Genomic DNA, 25,141 nt, shown 5'->3' on the forward strand with positions numbered 1-25,141 from the left:
AATTTACCCCACTGTGAGGACGGCGGCAAATCGACCTCCGCGGCTTCCCCGTCGACGGCACTTACTCCTACCTGCGCTGGTGAAGTACAAGCGTCAATTCGGGGATCGATTGTCACGTCCCGACGAGACGCAATAATTCGATCTCCGAGAGATCGATTTCTACCCGCCGATTCAGGCGGGTAGTGAAAACATAGCCTTAAGTAATCCTGTAGGTATTTAATTACCAGAGAACTGAGCTGGTTACTAAAACCAAGTGTACTATAAATATGTGATAGCCAGAATAGGGATTATACAAGCAAGAGGTTTCTCCCAAATATTTGTCATTTGAATATAGTCCTCATGAAAATTAATTGACTGGCTGCCCTCAAGCATGAGGTCCTCTCCTTAACCACAGAAGAGTGCAGCACAAGTTATAGCAATGCAAACTTCCAACCAATGTGCCTCTGCTCTGATCTGTGACAGAGATGGGAGTGCTCAGGGACCCTAATGCAGAAGTCCATCCCTAATCAGAACAACACTCAACTTTAGGTACCTATTGACTTCAGTGGGACTTAAGCAGGTGCTTATAGTAATGGTGCTCTGCTGAATAGGAATAGACTTAAGCACACGGTTAAATGCTTTGCTGAACTGGGGCCAGACTTGAGAGCATAGTTCAATCTTTGTTTTTTTCATCTGTGGGATCTGTGCTGAGACTGCCAGTCAGGGTGCAAATTAGTGCTGATTTTTGTGATGTGGACTTGTGAGTAGGTCAGCAGCATCAGTCACTGAACAGGTGGTAATTTGGTCGCTGCTATCAAGGTATTGATCTGAATCCATGACCAATAGCAGAAAAGCTCTTTACCTCATTATGATTACATTACAGCCCCATGACGATCCAGTTCCCATTCCCAAGTATTTTGAAAAGGAAACACCAACCTTTCCGTTCTTTTGTTAGCAAGGAGAACCGTTATCTCAAGGACATGAAAATAGCAAAGCATCTTTTTTCATGGACAGGCAAATGTGTACTGGGAGGTGTCAGAACAATTAAAGGACACAATCCACTCCTTATAAAATGGAATGGAAAGCTAATGGAAGCTAAATCAGGCCACAAGTTTGACTGGCATAGAGACACTAAGCCTGCAAAACATGAGATAGTCTGAGAGCCATTTTTAAGACTGAGTGGACTAACTAGCTTGATAGTTCTCATAGGGGGCTGGCACTGGAAATCAGTCAAGAGCTGCCTTCCCCATTGAAACTTGCCTGCTAGGTGAGTAGGTCTGTTATCTGGTCTCTCTCTCCTCCATGGCACAGGATATAGGTGATATTCTGAAAGGACCTTAGTTCTGGGATAATAAATTTATACTCTGTCTTCACATTTCAGGCACAGGTGCTTCTCTGAATTTTTTCCCTCATTCTTTTAGTTGCTTTCTCCTCTCTTTCTGTGTATTTAGTTATATATAAATATCTTAAAGTCAAGGTCCGCCTTGGGTGATCCACAAATCTTATTGCCTTTCTAATGCTATTGCTGGGCTGTCCTTGGCTGGCTCGGAGGGACAGTCTTGTCAGGCAGAATAAGCACAGCAATGGAATTTAGGAAGCCCTGAGTTCTAATCCCAGCTCTTCCTTTAAATAACTCTGTGGTCTTGAGCAAGTAACTTCACTTTTCTGCCTCAGTCTCCCAGTGCAGATAATTATATTGATCTACCTCTCAGGATCATTGTGAGAATTAGTGAATGTTTATACAATGCTTTGAACACAAAGGACTGATCTGATCATTCTTATTCCATGTTATCAATTGATGAAATTCCACTCACTTCATAGACTTAATCATCCCTAACAAGGGTGTCAGCGAGATCAGAATTAGCCATATAAAATCTCTGTAAAGATGCTACAGGTTGGTATTTAATGCAAATAATAATCATTACTATCTCATTATTTATTATGTGAACTCACTAACCTATTTTTGTAAATAAGACCCAGGTAATCTACTTATGATATGCATATTGGGGATATTTCAGTCTTGCGGAACATATGTTGTTTTTCTGTTTTCTCTTTCCTTTTCAAACAAACATACGGGGGGGCGGTTTGGAGGGAGGGTATAAAAGAAAATGTCATATATTGAGAACAACACTGAGATCTTGCAAGTGTTTCAGTCTGGAAGGAAGAGTTGCTGTCTAATATATTTTACTCTGCTTCGAAACCAATTCTGAATTCAGTGCTGTTAACTGAACTCTCTATTTCCTAAGCTTGCATTATTAATTTTGCATTGCAATAAGATATGCATTCAAAGAGTCAGATAGTCCCTTCCTTTAAAAGTGACATTATTTGCAGAAATGACCACACTTTTTTTCCCCAAATGAAGTTATGCAAATCTGATAGACTAAAGTAAATGTTTCATAAAACCAATGACTGTTTAAATTGTGGGACTAAATTGTTTGTATATAAATATTACCTTTTATATTCCATTTGAGTTTTATGTAGATGAACACATTACTTTAATGACCTGCATTTATGGAGGGAGAGAGGGAAAGTCTCACTCTGAAATCCTCAGCAGCCAGATGGCTGCCTTTTCTTGCATGAGATTAAAAGATGTTTCTCATTCACAGCCCTGCTTCTGAGGCAAATTAATATAGCCAGCTAAATTGCTTGTGTTTTTGGAATAAAATTTAAAGAGAACTTTTTAAAGCAATTGGTGTCACAGGTTTCTTGAGCAGATTGCTCTCCAGGTACAGCATGCTGGTTTTAAACATTCCGTAATTAATGGAAAGTATTCCGTGTTAATTGACTGCTTCAGGAAAGGGAAATATAATGACTCCTTATTAATCATGAAAAGAGACATACAGCACAGAGGCACCGCAATAATTGCACTAACGGTTGAGAAATGTTAATTAATGAAAAGAACAATGATGTAAGAAATTAGCTACATAATGCTTGCTGCTGATGGAGATTGTGCTTTAAACACATTATTTAGCATTGTAACCACTGGATGTTGCCTCAAATAACAGACACCTCGAAACTCTTTTTCATTCGGCTCTGGATCTCCAAATGTTGTCAGCTTTTATAAGCCCAAACGCACTCCCCAAAAGCACATTTTTCAAAAGAGTTTCTAATTTGAGCTTAGCACTACCCAAAACGAGGTGAAAAGCTTGAACTATATTATATTATCAGTGTCACTTAAGTTCAGGAAAACATGTTTGTGTTAATTTAGGACGGAAAAATATTTCTCATTAAACTGGCACTGAGCGAGACAGAACCTGAGGTTTGCAAGTGAAGATAACTGTATCTTGAAATCTCTTTTTCCCCTTTTTCTCCTTTCTGCTTTTTATCTAATTATATATCCTCTAGAGAATTTAGAATTTGGATTCAGTCTTATTTGTAACTAGCTTTATATAAAAGAATTGTACGTATTAAAATGCAGAGCAGCTCTTTCAACTAATCCAATAGCAGTTATAAGGAGCTCAAAATCATTAGCAGTTGCAAGGCCCTAAGGTTTTCATCGTCATTCTTTTATATCTGTATTGAGAGCATCAAGGCAAGGCACACTCAGTCTGACTATATCAGAGCTCATCGAATTATTTGTTATGAATAAATTACCTAACAAATGTAGACCTTTTTTCGGTTCAGGAATAGACTTTGATTTTTTTTTAAAGGTATTTGCTCTTCATAATTGCATGACAAGCAGTCTGTGCAAACAAATGTCAGCCTGTGAGGTGTTTGCAGCAAACTGGTCATGACAACTATGTGGTGTGGCAATTGGTCACCTACGAAACATGGCATCGTGTCTGCCCCATGAGTGGATGACTGAAACTTTCTTAAAGAAGAGAATAGCAAATAACATATGACCAATAGCGAATAAGGAATACAAGTGCTTTTGTTTCCACTCTAACCCCATTTCTAACGTAAGAACATGGATATTTTTATGCAGGACAATTTTAAAAATCCATAAAAATGTGTGTTAAGAATAAATGCAAAAGGGACTTCAAATCAAATAGCCATTCCAAGGATTGTGTCCAACATGAGGCCTATAAGTCAGATGTAACTCCACTAAATCAGCAGAGTTACACCAGGCTAATACCAGTGTGAGAGGAGAATCAGTCCTAGTGTTTTCCACTAGTTGCCCAGTGTGAGAAAATCTGTGGGCCTGATTCACTCCTAACTAGCTCAGCTTTATGCAGGAACAACTCCATTGAAATAGGTCCGGTTGTACTAGCATAAAGCCGAAGTAATGCAGTGCTGGCTCGGGCCTAATGAGCTAAATCCTCAGCTACAGTATGCTTGGCACAACTGATCCGGGGTGTGAGGGATAACTCTAAATCACATTTCTGCTTCCAATCCAGGGGCCACCAGCTCCACCCCTTTCTGCCCCGACATGACGGCACACTCTAATGCTACAGCAGGAGGAGCTTTATGCCAGCCAAAGATCACTCCACACCGAGGGAATCCTCAGCTATATATTTAGGGTAGTTTAAGGTGACTTAGCCAAGTAGAGCGTCTGACCCTAAATATTTATCTCTGGAATCAAAATTCCAAAGATGGGAAAAGTCTCCCTCACCCATGTGTTGACATTTTTTTTTTCCTCACAGTCTCTCACAGGTTCGTTTCTGTACCAGTATGTTTTATCACTGCTGTATTTCTTTTCCAGATGGAACGTTCTTGGGTTACAAGGTGCTCTCCTCAGTTACTTCATCGAACCCACATACTTGCACAGCATTATTGTGGGAAGCCTCTGTCACACTGGTCACCTTTCCAGGGTAATGAGCCATAGAATAGAAGACATTGGTCAGCTGCCAGCTTCATACCGGCATAATCAGTTGCTCCTCAGTGGTAAGCAAACACCTGCTTGAAAGACAAATGATCACCTTTCCCATTACTAATTGCACTGGACGTCAAGAGGAAAGTTAACTTCTTAGCATTTGTTTACACCATGTGTCCTCCATGCATCCAAGCTGCATGTTTTCCTCTCATTCTCCTTTGAGCAATAGCAATACACTGCTCCAGGCTACATTGGGAGAGGAATGATCCAACTAACGCAGCAGGCTCCCAGGGAAGCAATTTATTCCTAATGATAATCAGTAGGAAGGACTGCTGGTCAATAGGGACCGCCATGATGCATAGCTGGGGTGACCATGTGGGTTACCTGAATATGTGCATAAGAGTCTGATCTGGCACCCATTGAAACCAATAGTAAAGTTATAACTGACTGCACTGGGCCCAATCCAGCAGGGTGCAGCATGCCCACAGTTCCCACTGAAATCAGTGGGAGTTGAGTGCACTTAGCACCTCACAGGAGTTGCTCAGCACCTTGAAGGATCAGGCCCTAAACTCTTACAGTGGCCCATTGGTGGCCATGAATGCTACACAGCTTTAAATGCTTAAAGTAGCATCAGTACTTTAGCTCTTACAGCCCAATGGACTTCATTCCCCTTGTACTCAACCCTGCCTGCCCAACACAGCCCACTCCTGATCCAGGGCCTCCTCAAGCTCCCTCCAGCCCAACTCCCACTTGCTCAGAAACATCTTCCCCCAGACTGAAAATCCTTCCACTTCCTAGCTAACATCGCCACAGCTCAGAACCAGTCCCCGCAGCTCAGAGCCTTTTCTTGTTTGACACTCCCAGGCTCAGGGACACACACACACATACACACACACACACACACACACAGCCCTACAGAGTCAAAACACCCATCCTCAGGCTCAGGACCCTTCCCTCACCTACCTGCTGCCCACCATCCGCACCCCAGGAGAAGTAGCCCGCCTCCTCCCATCCGAGAGCCCCCTCGCCCAGACCCCCTACTCCATTCCTTGTTGCTGGATCTGAACAGAAGCATCAGGGAAGGACTGCTGGGAGGTTAATGCAGGGATCCCTGTACTGTCAATCAACCCCACACAAGCCTTTATTCCCTGTTCCCTCCCCTGCCTGCAGTCTGTGTAGTCCCACTCTGGCACCATAAGGAGTCCCCTGGTGGCAGCAGGTAGTACAACACCCCGCAGTACATCATCCACACTACACAGTAGTAATAGTATTGGTAGGATGTAATCCTATCAGCCCCCATAGCCTAATAAATCCTTATTAGCCACGGCCTGATCCAAATCCAGTGATGTCAATGGAAAAACTCTCATTGATTTAATTGGCCTTAGCCAGCAGCCAGGATTCCCAACTATTCTGAAGCTACCTTAGGGCCTGATCCTGAGAAGTGTGGACAACATCCTGCAGATTGCTGAGTGCCTTCCAGTCCGTTTGAGGTAACTGAGAGTCGAAGGTTCTCAGCACCTCACAGGATCAGGCCCTTCAGTCAGGCTCCTGGAACACTGGAGAACTGTGATTGTTGACAAGGGTGCACTGAGATACCAAGGGGATGACTGTGGTATGTATAAATGACTTGCCAGGAGCCTCTGCTGACATTGCAGCACTGACCTCAATGGAGTGACTTAAAGCACCTAAGTCACTTCAGTGCTGTTGGATAGTTTATCCTTTATCTATTTCTTATTCCTCTTGCTGAGTTTTTATGTTTCACATGCGTCTTTGAGATAAAAATTAGCTTTGCTAAGCTTGAAGAAGTAATAGTTTAGCTAAGGGGGAAATTGGCTGTTTCACTGTGGGCTTAGCACATTAGATTGGTACCACTTACATGTTTGTTGTCAGGGTGAGTATGTCAGAGGTAGCTGCTTAGCCTGTTGTCGAACATTTGCTTTATAAATCTTCAGTATAGTTAGACAAATATAGAAGATTGTCTAATACGAATGTATAAGGAATCCCCATACATATTTCATCATTTTGTTTGAGATTACATTAATAACTATATAAATCCTGTTTATCAATGACTACACTAGAATGAGAATTGGCCTCTAAAGTGATTTCCATATAGAGTACCAGTACATTCTCCCTTTAGTGGGGAAAATTTATCCCTGTGCAGAAGGCCATCACACACTTTAGCCAATTAAGTCCTCAAAATAGGATTTAAGTGGGACTTATGTAGTTCATAGGTCTTGTGCTGGACCTCTGCACAGGGGTGAATTTCACACATTGTGACCATAATGAACTTATTTCATATGTTATTACATCAGTTTTACATAATAGTACATCAGTGTACATGAGATAAGAATCAAGCCCATTTTCTAATAAGTCTCACTGGAAGTTTCCTGTGTACAAAGAAACCCCACGCAGGTTGAAAAGTGATTAAAAATGATAAGATGCTAACAAGGGAAATGACCACAGCCAGCCCAGATGATACTGGCAAGGGTTTGGCTTTATACTGTACATTTATGTTTACGAGCCAATGTCACGTATTTTCAGGATGGTAAAGCTGCATCAAAGGGGTACCGATGTCACTTGCAATGTATTTGTCTCATAGAACTTGGTTTCTTCTTTCACTGAGAGTTGTCTTTGTTTGGGAAAGCTTTCTCTTTGCCTTTATGCTGTCTGTGAATTTCCTTTAGACTGGGAGCAGTAGTGGGTGGAATCTGTCTCTCCAGATGATTTGATCTGTATTGCTTTAGTTAAGAAAAACATTGTTTCATACATGCTCATGACTCCTACGGAGCCAGTGTCAATCCATATTAAATGTAGGTTGTTGTGATTTATGTTATGTGCTTCACAGCTGTAAAACTGTGGTGCACAGAAGACTTCCTCAAATGAGAGGTTTCGAGGACAAAGTATTCAGTGAAACTAATGGCTAATGAAATGGGTGACTAGAAAAAGGCACGTGGAATGCATTGGAACCCATAACTATCTCAAACCAGGCAGCTTCTACCTCTGGATTCCAATTAGAACTCAAACTAATAGAGATTAAAAATTATTGGTCCCCTTTGTTTATGAGGATACCTAGCATTTTTGTTATCTCATTTATGCCTTAAGGTAGGCCATTTTAGTGAAGAAAAGAGTTAAGGCCCTGATGAGGACAGCTGAGATCGTTCCTTGCTACCACAGTAGAAAACACCCGTTTGATTTTTCTCACACACCAATTCCACTCAAGTGAAATTCCATTGACTTCAATGGCATTACTTTTGATTTACACCACGTGACTGAAAACAGAATTAGGCCTAGCATTAAGGGTTTTTTTGTTTCTATTTCTTTTTAAAATCTAACCTGTTATAAAAGGTTCTCTTACTGATTTGGGGGAGGGGATAGGAGGGAGAATCCTAACTCATGATATTTAAATGCTTGGGGTTGGCAATGCTGTGTATTCCATTAAGTAAAACAGTGTAGGCCCACACTGTACCATCAGCCACACTTCTGCAACTCCTATGACTCCAGTGGGGCAGAACCGGGTGTGATTCAGGGCACAATTTCGCCTAGTTTGTTTCAAAGACTTTAATATTAATGAGCTCGAGGGGACTGCCTGGATCCACAGGAGCCCCTTGTTAAAATGCCACTATCAATCAAAGGGCCAACCTGGACCTGACTCTAACAAGGTAATACAGAGGAGTAAGGGGTAGTAAGACGCCAACCCCATCCCTTCCCCTGAACTTGGGCCCAGGTGCAGGGGGAAAAGAACAGAAGCCTGCTGTGCGCTTGGTATTCCTCTCATCCCCTGAGCAGGTGGGTCAGGAGGAATAGGGAGTAGGGAGAGTCTTGGCTTCACCCACACTAGCTGGTGCAAAGGAAGGAATATTCTACACCCAGTAAATGGCTGACGTAAATGATCCCCTCCCAGGAGCAAGTGAGGAGCAGGAAAGAAATTGTGGTTCTCTGAGTCACGATTCCTCCTTGGGGCTCCTCCACATTTGGGCATTGAGCAATGGTTCAATCTAACCCTAAAGAAAGGATTGGAATGATTTCCATGTCTCTGGTCAAATTCACCCTCTCTCTGGATATGGCTGAATTATCCTGCCAGAGAGGACTTCTGTCTGGAGCTCAGAAAAATACCTCTGGAGGTCATTTTCCCCCCTCTCTACAAATAAGATCCCCAACTTTTCCCACTCCCCCATAATGTATACCACAGGCAGAGAGGAAACATTTCTGTGGGATTAAATTATCCACTGTGCAAAACTGTGAGTTATTAGCTAAAGAACACTCTGGCCTCTGCGTCCCTCAATCACTGTAGATATTCTCGGGTATGCAGGTGGGGCAAATTAAGCCATTTATTCCTTTGTGCATGGATCTGGAGATCACCTGATCACCTCACCATGTTACCCCCCTGACACTGTTAACTGACACTGTAACAGGATCAGGTGAAGAGATGATGTCTAGATCTGGACACGGGGGCTAAATTTCACTCATATGATTGGCAGACATGCATCGTCATGTGCTATTGCTTTCATACAGCCTTTAGGTTTTTGGGCTGTTCATCAGTAATATCAGTCCCCCCCAGCCCCGAATTTCTGTTTTTAATTGTGCTGTTTTATGCACTGGTTATTGCAGAGCTTCAACTATTATTTAATGTCAGCTTGGTTTCGGCTTCTGTGGGTTTCTATGATTCCTTCCGCTATTGTAGACCACTCTCTATTGGCACTGATTGCCTGGGGTTGACCTGTATTTTTTTTTATTGTTTAAGGGATTAATTGTAATATATGTATGCAGAGCTCCTGTTAATTCAAATCAAATTTTTGTTTTCCTCTGGTCATTGATTTTGCTGCATCTGTGTTTATTCTATGACCTGTGGCTTTTTGCTAGACAGGGGCTGGCTGAGCATTTGCTGCCATATTTTTAGCACTCAGTCCATTAAGCTTTTTGGTAATATCTTGACAGAGATTGGTGCGTAAGTGTCAAATACCAGATTCTGATCAGTTTGCATCTTGTTCTGTATGGAGGTATATGAATAGGACCTTGGAGTTCTCTGACATTCAGGATTTCAGCAAAAGGACGTTTTTTATTCTACTGCTTAGGAGAATTGGATTTTGAGATGCAGACTCATCAGTTATCTCAGAAAAAAACTGAAATTGGTATTAATGTGACATTGCGAACCCAATGTGTGATTATGACTCAGTTTTAGTCTTGTCTTAAGCCGTCTTTGCCCTGTAGCTAGGATAGTTCAGTCACCTTGGTCATTCCTCTGATACCATCCATACCGAGAAGCCATAAATACCCAATAGCTGTATCTAGTGTGACCACTTTCATTGTATTATTTTGTTTTTTAATGGCCTTATTTCTTTCCCTCTACATGCTCAGTCCCCCTTTACTCTAGCAGACACTTTTTTTCCATGTAGAGAGAACCATGCTGGACAATATTTGGAGCAGAGAGTGAGCATCTCTCTATGACATTAATTCATGCCCTGCTGAGAGGCACACAGCTGAGAGGTGGGAACTGTTTTAAGTGGCAGAACTGGCGCTGCTTCTAATGTTACAAGTGCTGGAAGCATTTTCATGCAGGAGGACTCCAACAGTATTACTGTGATGGCAATGCGGTCCAGTGAGTAGGATCCCAGTGTGGATTTTGTTCCCCACTGGGCTTGCTGAATGACCTTTGGCACATTACTGAGGCCTTTCAAAAGTGGCCACTTATCAGGTGTGCCCCCATTTTTGGAGGCCCAACTTGAGACACCTTGGGATTGATTGTTTAGAAGTACTGCCCACCCACAATCTCAGCTGCAGTCAGTGGGAGCTCCTGGAGTGCAGCATATCTGAAAAGCAGGCCCTCAGTGTCTTAAGCTCTGAACCCAGAAATTAGTGGACAGTTTTGAAAGTATTGGCTTTAATCATTCTGTGCCTCAGCTTCCGCATCTGTAAAATGAGTATAGTGATTCCTTTCATCCCTTGTAAAGCACCCTGAGAGCAATGGTTGACAAGTGCTAAGATATAAATTTAAAGTGACTGTAACCATAGGCGCCAACTTCTCCTGGCGCCGGTGGGTGCTTGACCCCACTCTGCCCCCAGCCCCGCCCCTTCACCCCTGCCCTGCCCCCTCCCACCCTCATTCCAACTCCTCCCCAAAGGCCCCTCCCCAACTCTGCCCCCTCCCTGCCCCATTCGACTCCTTCCCCAAATTCCAGCCCCAGCCCCGTCTCTTCCACATCTCCTCTCCTGAGCGTGCCACGTTCCTGCTCCTTCCGCCTCCCTCCCGGAGCTTGCTACAGTTGTTTGGCGGTGGCAGGCGCTGGGAGGTAGGCGGAGAAATTGGGACGCCGCACTCTGAGGAGAGGAGGGGGCGGAGGAGGTGAGGTGAGGCAGGGTAGAGCAGGGAGCTTGGCTGCCGGTGGGTGCTGAGCACCCACTAATTTTTCCCCGTGGGTGCTCCAGCCCCAGAGCACCCATGGAGTCGGCGCCTATGACTGTGACCGGGGTTCCAGTGGGGACCAGCTGTGGTCACTCAATTAGGGTGAACCTCAAAGAATGGGGCAGACAATCCCCAAAAAGCTAGTGAATATTCCAATACCTAGGTTTACCAAGCCAGCATAAAAGAACTGCTTTATTACCTTACTGGTTACTCAGAAGTCCAATCAACACAGTTCCCTTAGAATCATAGAATATCAGAGTTGGAAGGGACCCCAGGAGGTCATCTAGTCAAGCCCTCTGCTCAAAGCAGGACCAATCCCCAACTAAGTCATCCCAGCCAGGGCTTCGTCAAGCCTGATCTTAAAAACCTCTAAGGAAGGAGATTCCACCACCTCCCTAGGTAACCCATTCCAGTGCTTCACCGCCCTCCTAGTGAAAAAGTTTTTCTTAATATCCAACCTAAACCTCCCCCCACTGCAACTTGAAACCATTACTCTGGTAATGTCATCTAGTACCACTGAGAACAGTCTAGATCCATCTTCTTTGGAACCCCCTTTCAGTAGTTAAAAGCAGCTATCAAATTCCCCCTCATTCTTCTCTTCTGCAAACTAAATAATCCCAGTTCCCTCAGCCTCTCCTCATAAGTCATGTGCTCCAGCCCCCTAATCATTTTTGTTGCCCTCCACTGGACTCTCCAATTTTTCCACATCCTTCTTCTAGTGTGGGGCCCAAAACTGGACACAGTACTCCAGATAAGGCCTCACCAATGCCAAATAGAGAGGAATGATCACGTCCCTCGATCTGCTGGCAATGCCCCTACTTATACAGCCCAAAATGCCGTTAACCTTCTTGGCAACAAGGGCACACTGTTGATTCATATCCTTATGACTTAAAGTGATCCAGACTCAGGACTCCATCCAGGTACCTAAGTCAAATATGATGAAGATTCCTGAAAATCTTATTTCATCAAAAGGTACCAATCCCAAAGAATAGGACACATTACCTCCCAGGTTATTGACAATTTCAGATCTTTCCCAGATGCATGCCACAGCCAATTCTTATTGACTAAACTAATGTTTATTCAAAAACAAGAGAGAGAGAGTATGGTTAAAAGATCATTATACATACAGACATGAGTTCAGTTCATTGAAGTTCAGATTCATAGCAGAGATGGTGAGCTTTGTAGTTGCAAAGTGTTCTTTCAGAAATAGTTCATAGGTTATAGTCCAATGTCCAAATATCATATTCAGGGCATACCAGCATAGCTGGGATCTCAGTCTTGTGACTCAAACTTCCCCCGATGAAGCTTAAGCAGATCTGAGATGACAGAATCAGGACCCAAGGACTTTTATACAATTTCATGTCCTCTTTGACAAGTTGGGAGTTCCTCGGGGAACAAACGGTAATTGGGATGACTTTGAAGGAGGTCCATCACTGGTACTTAACTATAGAATTAACATAAGGCAATTCGCTTATTCCTCCACCATTCACAGATTATTTGCTATACATTTCAAAAAGAGATGAATACAGAGATATCTCCTGTTTACAATTCATTTAAATGCTAGGATGTTCTTTTGATCTCTGAATTATGAGAATACAGCATAGACAGGGACTGTTGATTACATTGTCGACCCTACTCATACATATGTAAATACACAAAAACACAAACATAATGTCCCCACTTGTCTTTTGAGGGTTATTTATTTTGCAAGATGATTAACCCTTTCTGGCTATGTATCACAGTGACATTCATTGTTGTTATCTATCAAAGAATAATAAATGGAGTTTTCCAAAAAGCTGTAAAAACAATGCATCATTGTGTGCACCCACTACTTTAGCCTGACACTCATGTAGGAAGGGCAGATTGTCTGTTAGTTGGGCTGACAGTCCAGGCTTCAGTTTGGTAACAGCGAGTCATTCCTGGACTCCAATCCATGCCTATTGCCAAGGTAACCGCTCCCCAGTAGGACAATCCTCTACTGCCCAACCACCAGGCTGGCCTCCTCTATCCAGGTTTGTGGGGTTAGTTGTATCTATGGCAGATCAATGAAAAAGAGAACAAGTGAATCCAAACATACTGCCAAGTCCCTGGATTTTCCACATATCCTTCAGGCCACCATCTCTTTTCCAGGTGGGGTATTACTATCAGACCCAGAAGTTGGAGCGCTGCACCTAAAAGTCACTATTGAGCGTCCTGGTCCAAAGCTCTCTTCATGCCATTTATGTTGTGCTGGAAAATAAACCCAGCACCTTCCTTACTCCTCTTATCTCCTTGGGCTGACTCTGCTGCTGATCTATTCCTGGCTCCTCGTGCCTCCAGGCACAAGAGAACAAGATGCAGGAGTTACCTTGAGGAGGGAGCTAAGCTACTTTGTCACCTCTAATGTTGTTTTGTCACAAAGATCTCCAGTATAAAGCAAACACCCAGACATGTTGTGGCCACAAGAGTCTGTGCACTGATGCTGGTAGGAAACCTGTAGTCATACATGGTGGGGCAAGGATGAGTTGTCTAGGACAGAAGCAGTAGCTTCTAGACAAGTACAATGGTAACCCATATGACTTGCAAACTCACCACAGAATAGCCATGTGGCATCCACTGAGAACTTGGAATACCTGAGACACATTCAAGGATAGGGCAAAATCTTGTATCTGCAGTAGTGACCATTCCCCGTGCCGGGTGTATAACAGTAGTCAGTGGAGTGACAGGAGTGTTGATCTTTGTTACCCTGCCTACATTATGTGTGGGGGGGGCAAAGGCCTGTGAATTCAAAGTTACCGCTGTGAGCCTAGGAAAGGGTTGTGATGACTGTCCCTTTTAGACGGCCTCTTATTAAGGTGTTTGTACATATTATGTATGATCTATGGTATTTAGAAGGCCCCATCAACTTGGGGTCTAAGTACCAAAAGGAAGATCTCTTCCTTTCCATGGTAAATGCCAAGGTGAGAGATACATATCTTGTTGTTACTATGTCACATCTTTTTTGCCTGCCATCCAGAGGCCCCAGTTGGGATCTCAATGTGCTACTTACTGACCAAACTCAGTCCCCACCCAGAGGAGATCTTAGGAAGAGATGTGTTTATTGGGGCTGCCTGTTAGTTCTTTTTAAAAATTGGGTTTTACACTGAAGACAGTTAGAGGAAGCCCCGTTCATTCAGCTGTTATAACGCTGCTCGCTGCCATGCATTACCATTTAATTGCATTCCCCATCCTAAACATAAGGTTTGTCTGCTAAGAAAAAGTATCTGCAGGAATGGCTGAATTATTCCATCCTGTATGCCCTAAAGAGGTGCCAGTTAAGAGAGAATAATAACAATATCAGAGTGCACAGTAGGTATGTGTTTGCACAGAGATATTTCATATTTTAACCAACAAAGGCCCAGGTTTGCTAGCTGTGAAAGTTTGGGGCCATTGATATTAATGCTCTTCTGCCCTTCTGTTTGTCCCTTGACAGGAGTGAGTAATGCTGAGGTACGGCAACCAGGAAAATCTCCCAGTTTCAGTGTGAACTGGATAGTGGGTAACACGGACCCCGAAGTGATTAACGCCACAACAGGAAAGAGGACCTGCGGGGGCTCTTCGCGGCTCTGCAAGCACACGTTTTATGTTCAGTGGGCAAAGCTTTATGGAAAGGTAAGCCTTGTAAACTACTGGGGATACAGCCTCACAGTCAGCCATGGGACTGCTGGAAGCTTCCCAACCGTGGATCTGACCTGATATTAGCATTTCAGCCTTGTTGTGAGGGAAAATGAAGAGCTCTGCTTTCTTGGTCCCCAGGGCTGTAGAGTCTGTGAACAGAGACTGTGCCTTTGTCCCTAGCACAGGCTGATCCCTACTTTATGGCCAACCTCTCTGACAGTCCACATGTAATGATGATAGCCTCCAAAGGAGCCCCAGAATTCCTCATTAGTAGAGACTGAAAGCTGATGGAGATCCTCAGGAGTCATGTACAGCTGAGATGTCATTAGCTGGAATGGACAGGAGCACAGAGAGACCTAACAGCTGAAATAGCACCCCAAGTTGTAGTGCAATAATCCAGGCAGTTTTCAAAGGGAAGTGCCCACATTGGTCATGCTGGACAGTGGAACGCTCCATTTTCAAACTGGTAATACAGAAATAGGACACTGTATTCCTGATTTGGGTGCACATAAATTGGCTATGTTCCATCCTGAGTACCCACATTTGAAAATTGGGCTCTGATTGTGACTGTTATTTAATATTGGTAAATACCTCTAATGCCATTTCAACTTCTTACAAGTGAAGTACCTGATCCTGCAAGATTCGGAGCACCCAGAACTCCCACTAAACTCCACAGCAGTTATATCTAATGGAATTAAACCCACAGTTAAAATGGCCACCATGCCGCCATACCCTGGTTGCCCCTGGCCACCCATTGTTTTGTCAATACCGCAATCGGTAAAGGATCCCCTGAATGACTCTCTCTGGCATTATTCCTTTCCTTGGAGGGTGCTCGCCAAGAAACTTTGTGTACCTCGGAAACTGCACAATCTGTGTAGGATCACCAGATAGGCACTAAGCTGTGGCTATTTCTGCTTGTTCCTTCCTCATCTTGACCCTCTTCTTGGAGTCAGCCTTGCTCTTCTCTTCTAAGGAGTTGCTAGAGGAAGAGGAAGAGCTGGGTTCAAAGAGCTGAGAGCTAGGCTCCACACTTCCAGGAGAGAAGACAAAGGAAACTGGAAGGCTTAAGGGGGATGCTACCTTTATATAGCCTTTGCCTCCTTGCTTCCTGGTCGTTATAGCACTGATTGCCAAGAATCATCCTGACATTCTCTACAGGATGGGAAAAGGCCTGATGGGGACAATCTGCAAAGTATTTTGATTTGTACCAGTTGGGCATTTCCTGAGCAGACAAAGCATTACTCATGTCAATTGGCATTCTGAGAGGACTTAATCCAGCCACACCCACTTGGAAGAAATATGGTGAAGGGGAGGTGGTGTTCCTTTTTCTTATATCCTCTTCAGTTGCTTTTCCTTTATATCCCTTTGGTTTGTAAATTACCCTCATTTTGCATGCAATTCCCCACAACCACCCCACTATATGAAGGTGTAAAGCCTCCCTGTGTGGATGCGAATTCCCACTCCACAAAACAGCAGACGTACTGTGAATGGTGTAGGTCTCTGGAGCCCTGATTGCAAACAGAAGCTGGGTAGGGAGATGGAAGGAAATCCTGGACCAAGTTCCTGTGGCAAGGGCTCTTGAGAAGATGAAGGGGTAGCTGGGGCATCAGCAGTGCGGGAACAGTGGCTGTCATGGCTGCTGCTACAGGGACACAGCAGGCTCTGGGGCACAGGTCCGGAGAGCAGCCTGCATATGCGGCCTGACTCCTGGTGAGTCTGCACTGAGATACACATGAGAATCAGCCAAAGCCGAAAGGGAAGGAGGCCCTGGATCAGTGACTGAGGGACTGTGTGGGGTGGATGCATGGTGTCCTTTGTGTTCCCACAGGTGGGCAGCCCAGGCTGTATGTTGCTCTGGCCAATAGAGAGAGTGAGCAGGGAGCAGTACTGCCAGAACCCCTGGGTGAGGGGTTGACCAGTGGATCTGATCTGGGGGCAGCTGAGACCCAGCAGAGAAGTCCAGACCAGCACCTGGACTACAGCAGCAGGTGCCATACGTGGCAGGAGCCCAGACTCAGCACTCTGAGCTTTCAGGCAGTTTGCACTTTTAATTGGTTTGTTGATGAGCAAGATGCCTGTCGCTGATAAAGCTGAGTGTGTGTGCCGATAATGGCACTGCAGCGGCCCCTGGGTGAGTCCCTACCTGCCCAAAGGCAGCAGGAGGAGCCCCACACTCTAAGGCAAGGAGCAGGAGTCTGGAACCCACTGATAGCAAAGGGAGCCCCCATTTGGCACACTACTTTGCCACTTCCGCCTGTTTTCTGGCCAACACACACCTGACCTGTAACTTGCACCAGCATTTAGACCCTTTGCTGTATTTGGCTGAATATACCAATAAAAGCATTAACATCCCCCTAAACTGAATAACATTGGCCCAGAGATTTCCATAGGAGTTCGACCTACTCACTTCAGCCTGCATTTTAGTCTCTCTCTGGGATGTTTGCTCCTGGAGGTTGTGCTTTGATGGGGAGTTTTTCCTACAGGATGTAATTTTGCTGGTTGTAAGCACTAGACGTTCACCTGTATGCCTGCTCTAAGGCATTTTCCAGACCTTGATTGTTTCCATATAATGTCAAAGACTCACTGGCTTGACTATGTTAAGACTTTGGAAGGTCAGAGACGGTCATTGATTTAGTCCTTCTGAAATACAAAAGGTGCTTTCTTCTTGTGTGTGTGCTCGGGGTGATTGTTGGACTGCAGACATGCGTCTTTGTCTCTTAAGACAGTTTCTGGCAGATGCTTCAGGTTTTACTTCAGAATGTTCACTTTTGTTGAACTAGCCATGTTCCCTCTCAACAAGACAGCTTCTCAGATATACATTCTGGCATAAATCCCCGAAGCTTGATTACTGTCCTATCCTATGCATGTTTCACAACATCTTTTATTATAACAGATTTAAAGGAAGACGGGAGGAGAATCCTTCTCATATTGTCTCTTAGCATTAGTTTGACTGGCTCAAGCTCTGAACTGCTCTGCTTCCTTTACTGAAATCAACCACATCCTCTTCTTTTCGGATTCTCATAAAAGTTATTTTTCCCCCCTCTTCTCAGCACCCTAACTGACAAGCGGATTTTTCTTTGCAAAAACACCAAGTGATTTGCAGGTTTATATTTGCTGCTGGTTGTACCCACTTCAGGAAGGCAAAAACTGTTTTCCTTTTTTGGCATTTGCTCCACGTTTTCAAGATAGGAACAATGTCTTGTGCCTTATACCTTCAGTATTTTGTTGTTGCAAATCAAAGGCAAACAGAGAAAGCCCAGAGATAGTTTGTTGCTTAGGAAATGTAGACGGGAAGATTATATGGCTGTTGAAGTCGCCTGTTTCTGCTACCTTGTTGATTTGCTTTATTTTTTTCCCTCTCCTCTGATTTTGTTCTGCAGCTGAGCACACGAATGCCAAGCCATGGAGACATGCCATCAGTGTACAGTGAAGCTAAACTGGTGGCTCAGACGTACCAGGCTGTCAAGCAGCAGCTGTTTAAAGCATTTCAGAAAGCAGGTCTGGGCACCTGGGTCAAGAAACCCCCAGAGCAAGATCAGTTTTTACTAACTGTATAAATCATTCAACACCTTTGCTACATGACCGGATCAAATCAACTGGAGAGAAGGATAGGCAGGATGTGTGGGCTGATAAAATGGATGCAGTTCAATATTTAATAACAACCTCCATGAGAATATTTTCTTTTAATTCTGTATTGGAAATACATAATCATAAGATGTGTTTGATTAATACACTGAACTTGACTTCAGGAAACTGCTTTTTCATACTGATCCCCTTACATGGATCTACACGCCCAGATGATAAAATGTTTTTCACAAAGATGCTGCTGTTCATTGTTTGTAGTACACAGGATTATTATTTATCCAAGAAGCAGCTGCATTTCAGACTTGAGCAGGCCATGCGTCTGACATAAAATACAGTTTATCCAGGGCTCAATTTGTAATGAAAGAGGTGCCAGGGCTCAAGCAATTAGGTGCCATGGCTCAAGCAATTTTTTTTTACTTTCATAACTGACCCAGCAAGTCCTGAGATGCCGGGGCTATGAACTGCCAAGCCTAGAGATGCTGGGACTCAGTCCTGGCACAAATTAAACACTGAGTTTATCTTCCCCCCACACCATCAGAGCAATAATGTTGCTGAATGATGGAAGATACTTTAGTTAGTGAATACATGAAAATACCTTCATACCCACAGTGTGACAGGGAGTCACAGGACAAGCATATACATTCACAAGGAGTTGCGTGTCCTCTATGCAAAAATCGTTTTGTCAGCTGCTTAATTTTGACTACAGGGATTCTTTTAAACTGTGTTTCCTGTTTTCAGATCTGAGCATAGGACTAGGAGCCAGGATTTCCTGATTTCTAAACCTGACTCCTTTTGTGTCCTGCGGCAAATCACTTAGGGCCAAATTTTCACCCCTGGTCCTAAGTTTTTGGTGCCTCATCTTTTGGAAGCCACAAACTAAACAGAATTAGGGCCTGATTTTTCAGAGGTGCTGAGTCCCACAATTCCAGATGAAGTCAATGGGAGCTGAGGGTCCTCTGTACCGCTGAAAAATCAACTATTGAGTATCAGATATTGGATACCCACAAAAGCCTCAGATACCCAAAATTAGAGACCACTTTTGAAATTTGGTCATTCACTGCCTCAATTTTTCCATCTGTCAAATGGGGATAATAATATTTATCTGCCCCATGGGGAGCTTGTGATAGTAAATTATTTAATTTGGTTGTAAATCACTGTATAAGCCAGACTCTGTCACACTTATGCTGAGTGGTACTTCACTCTGTAGATAGTCCCACTGAAACCATACAACGGACATGACTACTCCCAGAGTAAGGCTCTACGCAATGTGAGAAAGATAGGCTTGCCAGTTTTGGTTTGATGTATTCCTGGAGGTTTCATCATATGACATAATCTTTAATTAAAGTTTAATCTTTAATTCCTAGAGACTCCTAAAGGGTTTTCAGATTCTGGTCCTATGTAAGTACTAAATAGTCTTATGAAATTGACCACACATTCATTTGCAGTCTGAAATGCAGATTGTTTTCAATTATAAGACTAGCTTTTATCTGCTAAATCATATCTTCAAACGGAAGGACTGAGTCTGTTATTATTGATCTATGAATCATTTCACTTCATCAGAATGTAAGGGATAGGAGATCTAAACTTCCATAGTCCAACGACAGAACTAACTGTCAGAAACACTGTATTTTTGTTTGTTTGTTTGTTTTTTTTAAATGACAGGATTTGCGGGTATATAACAACGTTTCTTTTTATTCCACTGATTCTTTTTAAATCTGTATATAACATGCTGCTACTGATTTGTGATAATTGTCTAGATATTTCCTCAGAACAGTCAAGATGAGTTACTTTTCAAACAAACACATAGCTCATATTTTTTCCATGTAATTTCCTTTACACAGGAAACTGTTCCTATCAATAAAGGTAGATGCTCTTTGTATAGCGTTTATCATGTTTGGAGAGCCATATACCGTAAATACATTGTTTATTGATGCCCACAATAGACTAGCTACAGTATTTTGATGAGATCTTATTTTTACATTATAAACTACGAGATGTAGCTATAGTGTCTTGTATAAAAATTATTGTGATAAATTAGAATTTTTAAATTAGATAAAGCAGAGCTCTCCCCTTATGGAAACCTTTCCAATAAAATAATACATTCCATATTAACTACCAAAAAAGTCCTTAGAGTAGATATATTTAATAACCTGAAGTTGTTTCGATAAGTTAGGGGCAAGAAGATATTTTGTGGTAACCACTTTGTTAATATGACCCCTTCCAGGGTTACCCTTAACGTTTCAAAATAACATTAAGCTCCTTCTGGAGATTCCATCTGCACTTCCAAATGTCAAACATTCCCCTGTGTTACCTTCCCATCTGCCTTTAGCCCTAGCTCCCGCTGCTGTTGATGGAAGATGTCCCCATTGACATCAAGGAGAGCAGGATCAGGCCCACAGCCTGCCAGCTTTGTGTTCGTGCAGAGGGAAGCAGTTTTGTGAAGGTAGCAGGGTACAGGTCTGTGTATTGAATTACACACACAGCTTGTGGCTGCTCTGTAAGCAGGTATGAATGAGGGGAGGGTGGGCAAAGGGAGTCCCCTTGCCCCCATGCATGCGCTCCTCCAGGGCTACGCCCCGACAACAAAGGGTGCACTTGATGAAACATAGGGTCTGTTCCCTCCTTTAGTCCCAAGGGCCCAATCCACTCCAATGGGGGTGGGGCCATGGCCCTGCCTCAGCATGGCATGGGGCTAGTGTGTAGATGGGAGCATGCAGCACCCCTTGAAGGTATCTAGCCCCCGGAGGCCCAGGGAGCTCAGGGAAGAATTCTAGCATCCTGAGACAGAATTGCCCTCCAAGCTCCCCCCATCCTTTCTCTGAGCTGAGCACATTTGCACAATGGAGTCAGTGCACTAGCAGGGTTGAAATCCGGCCGCCAACATTTGAAAGGGCCCAGTTCTGTTGAGTCTGACCTCCCCAGCATGAAGAATACTGGGGCTCTGTCATTTAAACTGACCCCCTCCTCATGAAGGGTACTGGGAACTCCTTCTTAAACTACTGGGTCTCTCTACCTTAACCCAACCTAGCCACATGAGAGACAGCAAGGCTCCTTCTTAAGCCGCCTGGGTTCAGCCCCAGCACGTTTCCAACCTTATGGATGCATAAGGGCTGCAGGGTCTGGTGTCAGAGCTAACATGACCACAAACTGAAGGATCTAGTTATTTTAAGGATGATAAGACAGGCGGGGTGGACTGATCTAGCCTTTGTTTCAACAAATAAATTTTAAAAATCCTGGATTCGATTGCCAGACCTAATCGAGGCAGTGAGGACCGAGCTTGAACCCTGTTATAGGTAGGCATATGATAGGTCCATTGAAGGTAGTAGAGTCGCAGCTGCTTACGCCAGGGTTGAATCTGGCCCAAGCTGTCTACCGTTCCTCATTATATGCATCAATACAGTGTGTACCACATCCCAGCAGCACAAATTACCAACATGCAGCATTTCCTGAAGCAAAGGAAAACTTTCTCAATAGTAATTCTTAAGTGACGATTATGTACATAACACGCATGAGTGAATGGCAATACTGTACTAATGGATGTAAATTTGTAATATTTGTAAAAAAAAGACAACAAAAGAAAATAAATCTGAATTTACATATGTGAATTTGCTGCTAAGTTCTGTAAATTGCACTTCAGTGATACCTGATAAGTGAATGTTTCTGTTAAGTGAATAAAATACCGAGTAAAATTGTTTCTTCATTGTTTGTTCGTTATTTTTCACTATGGGCTAGAAATCGTATTCTCTTTATTTATTCAATAGTCAATATATTCTCCCTTTGACATGCCCAATTACAGTGCTTCATGGGAGCTAAATGGTTGTATTGAGAGAAGATTATCCATCCTGGATGTATGTGGATTCTGTTCTAAAAGTGATGGGAATAGTCTTGCATTGGGAGAAGGATGAACTGGACCAATCTCTAATTTTGACCATTCCAGATTACAACTGGGGCTATTGTTTTAAGTATCTGCATTATAAAATTTTTACTTTGTCCACAGACTTAACTATCTTGTTCACCTATAAAGATGTTTAAATTGTCCATTGCCAGAGTAGCTAGGTCTGAATGGGATTGTAAGAAACAGTGAAAATTGTCCAGAGAGACATTCTTCATCCTGTTCTTTTAGTACAAGCGTGAAATCTAACATATAAAGAAGTGCAAGGAGTGATTTCCCCTCATGCAAAACTTGGAGGAGGCAGAAGGTCATTTTTTGATTCACAGAAATACAAAATTCCCCAGAGGCTAGTGATTTCAGACACTTTTGCATCCTTTCCCACAAAAGCATCTTTCTTTTTAAGCCAGGATTTTGCTGGTGGTATAACTGTGCTTTGGGGCATGTAGGTAGAAATGACGGCTACAGTGGAACACTTTCAGAGTCAGGTTTTCTCCACAGTACCAAGTCACTGAGGGTCAAGTCCAAACTCCTAACTCAGGCAAAACTCCCACTGGAGTCAGAGTTTTGCCTGAGTAATGAAAGAGTCCAACTTCTCAGTGGTTAGCAGGTCTTGTCTACATAGAAAAGTTGCAGTTTTAACTGTACCGGTATAGTTAAAGGCTTACCACCCCCATATTGTGCATGCAGTTATACCGGTATCAAAGTGCTTGTACCGATAAAAGCTTATTCCCATATAGGAAGTGGAATAAGCTATGCTGGTAAAACGGCCTTTCATAAAGTTATAACTGCATCCACACTAGGTGTTGTGTTGGTGTCCAAAACCATAGGTCACTATCTAAGCTCCGCTGCCTCAGCAAGAGAGAGATTTGCTGGGGCTAGTTGGCTGACAGTTCCCTGTCACACCAGTCTGTTAGCCACCCCGACAAACTTCTCAGTACTTTGCCAGTCTTTACTTTGCCTTGAAGGTAACACTTGGTGTACCCCAGTTCTAGTGAACTCTGGAAGAGCATTTGCCTGGAACAGCCAGCGACTGTCACCAGTCACTCACAGAAATTACCAAGTTTGCTATCTCCAAAGAGACAGTGCACACACCTGCTTGTTTGATTTAACTAAGAATTCACACTTTGCTCAATATTACAGTATTGAGCTCTACTTATGATAAAAGAAAAAAGCATTTATTAACAAAGATATTAAACTAGGACAATGGAAACAAAACAAAAACATAACATGCTGCTAAGAGACTAAATATAACTTTAGCAGGCTAAAATCTTTGTCTTTCCTGCAGCAACCTCTCAGTGTCACCAGCTCCCAGGGCCAGGATCCAGCTTTCATTGATGCAACAAGACAGAACAAGGAGTAATGGTCTCAAGTTGCAGTGGGGGAGGTTTAGGTTGGATATTAGGAAAAACTTTTTCACTAGGAGGGTGGTGAAGCACTGGAATGGGTTACCTAGGGTGGTGGTGGAATCTCCTTCCTTAGAGGTTTTTAAGGTCAGGCTTGACAAAGTCCTGGTTGGGATGATTTAGTTAAGGATTGGTCCTGCTTTGAGTAGGGGGTTGGACTAGATGACCTCCTGAGGTCCCTTCCAACCCTGATATACTATGATTCTATGAAAGTGCTGACCTTTTTGCTCCTTCATTAATGGACCATCAAAGGGTTCTTTTCCCCCGTTCTTACAGTCCAGTAAACCTTTGAAAGGTACAGAAAAGGGCAATAAAAATTATTAGTGGTAGGGAACTGGTTCTATATGAGAAGAGATTAATAAGACTGGGGCTTTTCATCTTGGAAAAGAGACCGCTAAGGGGGGATAGGATAGAGGTCTATTAAAATCATGGCTGGTGTGGAGGAAGTAAATAAGGAAGTGTTATTTACTCCTCATAACACAAGAACTAGGGGTCACCAAATTAAATTAATGGGTAGCAGTTTTAAAACAAACAAAAGGAAGTATTTCTTCACACAACACTAGGTCAACCTTTGGAACTCTTTGCCAGAGGATGTTGTGAAGCCAAGACTATAACAGAGTTCTTAAAAGAACTAGATAGCCATTGATGGACCTGGCCTCTATGAACCTATTAGCCAGGATGGGCAGGGATGCAAAACCATGCTCTGAAATGTTCCTATCCTCTGTTTGCCAGAAGCTGGGAGTGGATGACAAGGGATGGATCACTTGATGATTACCTGTTCTGTTCATTCCCTCTGAAGCACCTGGCATTGGCCACTGTTGGAAGACAGGATACTTGGCTAGATGGACCATTAATCTGACCCAGTATGGCCGTTCTTATGTACCCCCAGATAAAGGTCTTCTCCCCTGCTGCTTGTTCTCCAGTAAGCTGCTTTCTTATCTTCCTGTTAACTTGTTTGTCCTGCTTACCTCAGATGCAACTGTAATTCCCATCCCAGGTGCCGACTTTCCAAAGCACCAGGGGGTGTTCAACCCCTGGCTCTGTCCCAGGCCCCACCCTCACTCCACCCCTTCCCTTAAGGCCCACCCCCCCCTCTTCCCACCCAGTTCACCCCCCCCCCACCCAAGCACACCACATCCTCACTCCTCCCTCCGCACGCTGCGAAACAGCTGTTAGCAGCGGGCAGGAGATGCTGGGAGGGAGGGGGAGGTACTGATCCATGGGGCCCGCTGGTGGGTGGGCAGGAGGCACTGGGGAGGATTGGGGGAGGAGCTGATAGGAGGGCTGCCGGGGGTGTTCAGCACCCACCATTTTTTTCACCATGGGTGCTCCAGCCCCCGAGCACCTACGGAGTTGGCACTTATGATTCCCATTGTTTTAGGCTTACCCTGCTTCACTTACCTCAGAGGCCTAGGCAAATAGTAAATCAACATTCCTTTGTCTAACATAAACTTGGTTATCAGTCCTGCCTCGTTACCAAGTTTAATCATACT

At 43.6% G+C, this 25,141-nt stretch overlaps 1 protein-coding gene across 2 annotated transcripts in view; it reads left to right on the forward strand.

The window, feature by feature from the left end:
* ADARB2 (adenosine deaminase RNA specific B2 (inactive)) overlaps positions 1-22,053 on the forward strand; it is a 421,368-nt gene extending 399,315 nt beyond the window's left edge. For both annotated transcript variants that reach the window (XM_054016714.1, XM_054016715.1), the window contains 3 exons: positions 4,622-4,803; positions 14,584-14,762; positions 18,149-22,053. In XM_054016714.1, the coding sequence (XP_053872689.1) occupies positions 4,622-4,803; positions 14,584-14,762; positions 18,149-18,325 (538 nt within the window). In that variant the 3' untranslated portion in view covers positions 18,326-22,053. The remainder of the gene's footprint in view (positions 1-4,621; positions 4,804-14,583; positions 14,763-18,148) is intronic.
* Positions 22,054-25,141: the final 3,088 nt, after the last annotated feature.

The sequence above is a fragment of the Malaclemys terrapin genome, chromosome 2 (assembly GCF_027887155.1).
Source record: "Malaclemys terrapin pileata isolate rMalTer1 chromosome 2, rMalTer1.hap1, whole genome shotgun sequence".
Classification (NCBI taxonomy): Eukaryota; Metazoa; Chordata; order Testudines; family Emydidae; genus Malaclemys; species Malaclemys terrapin.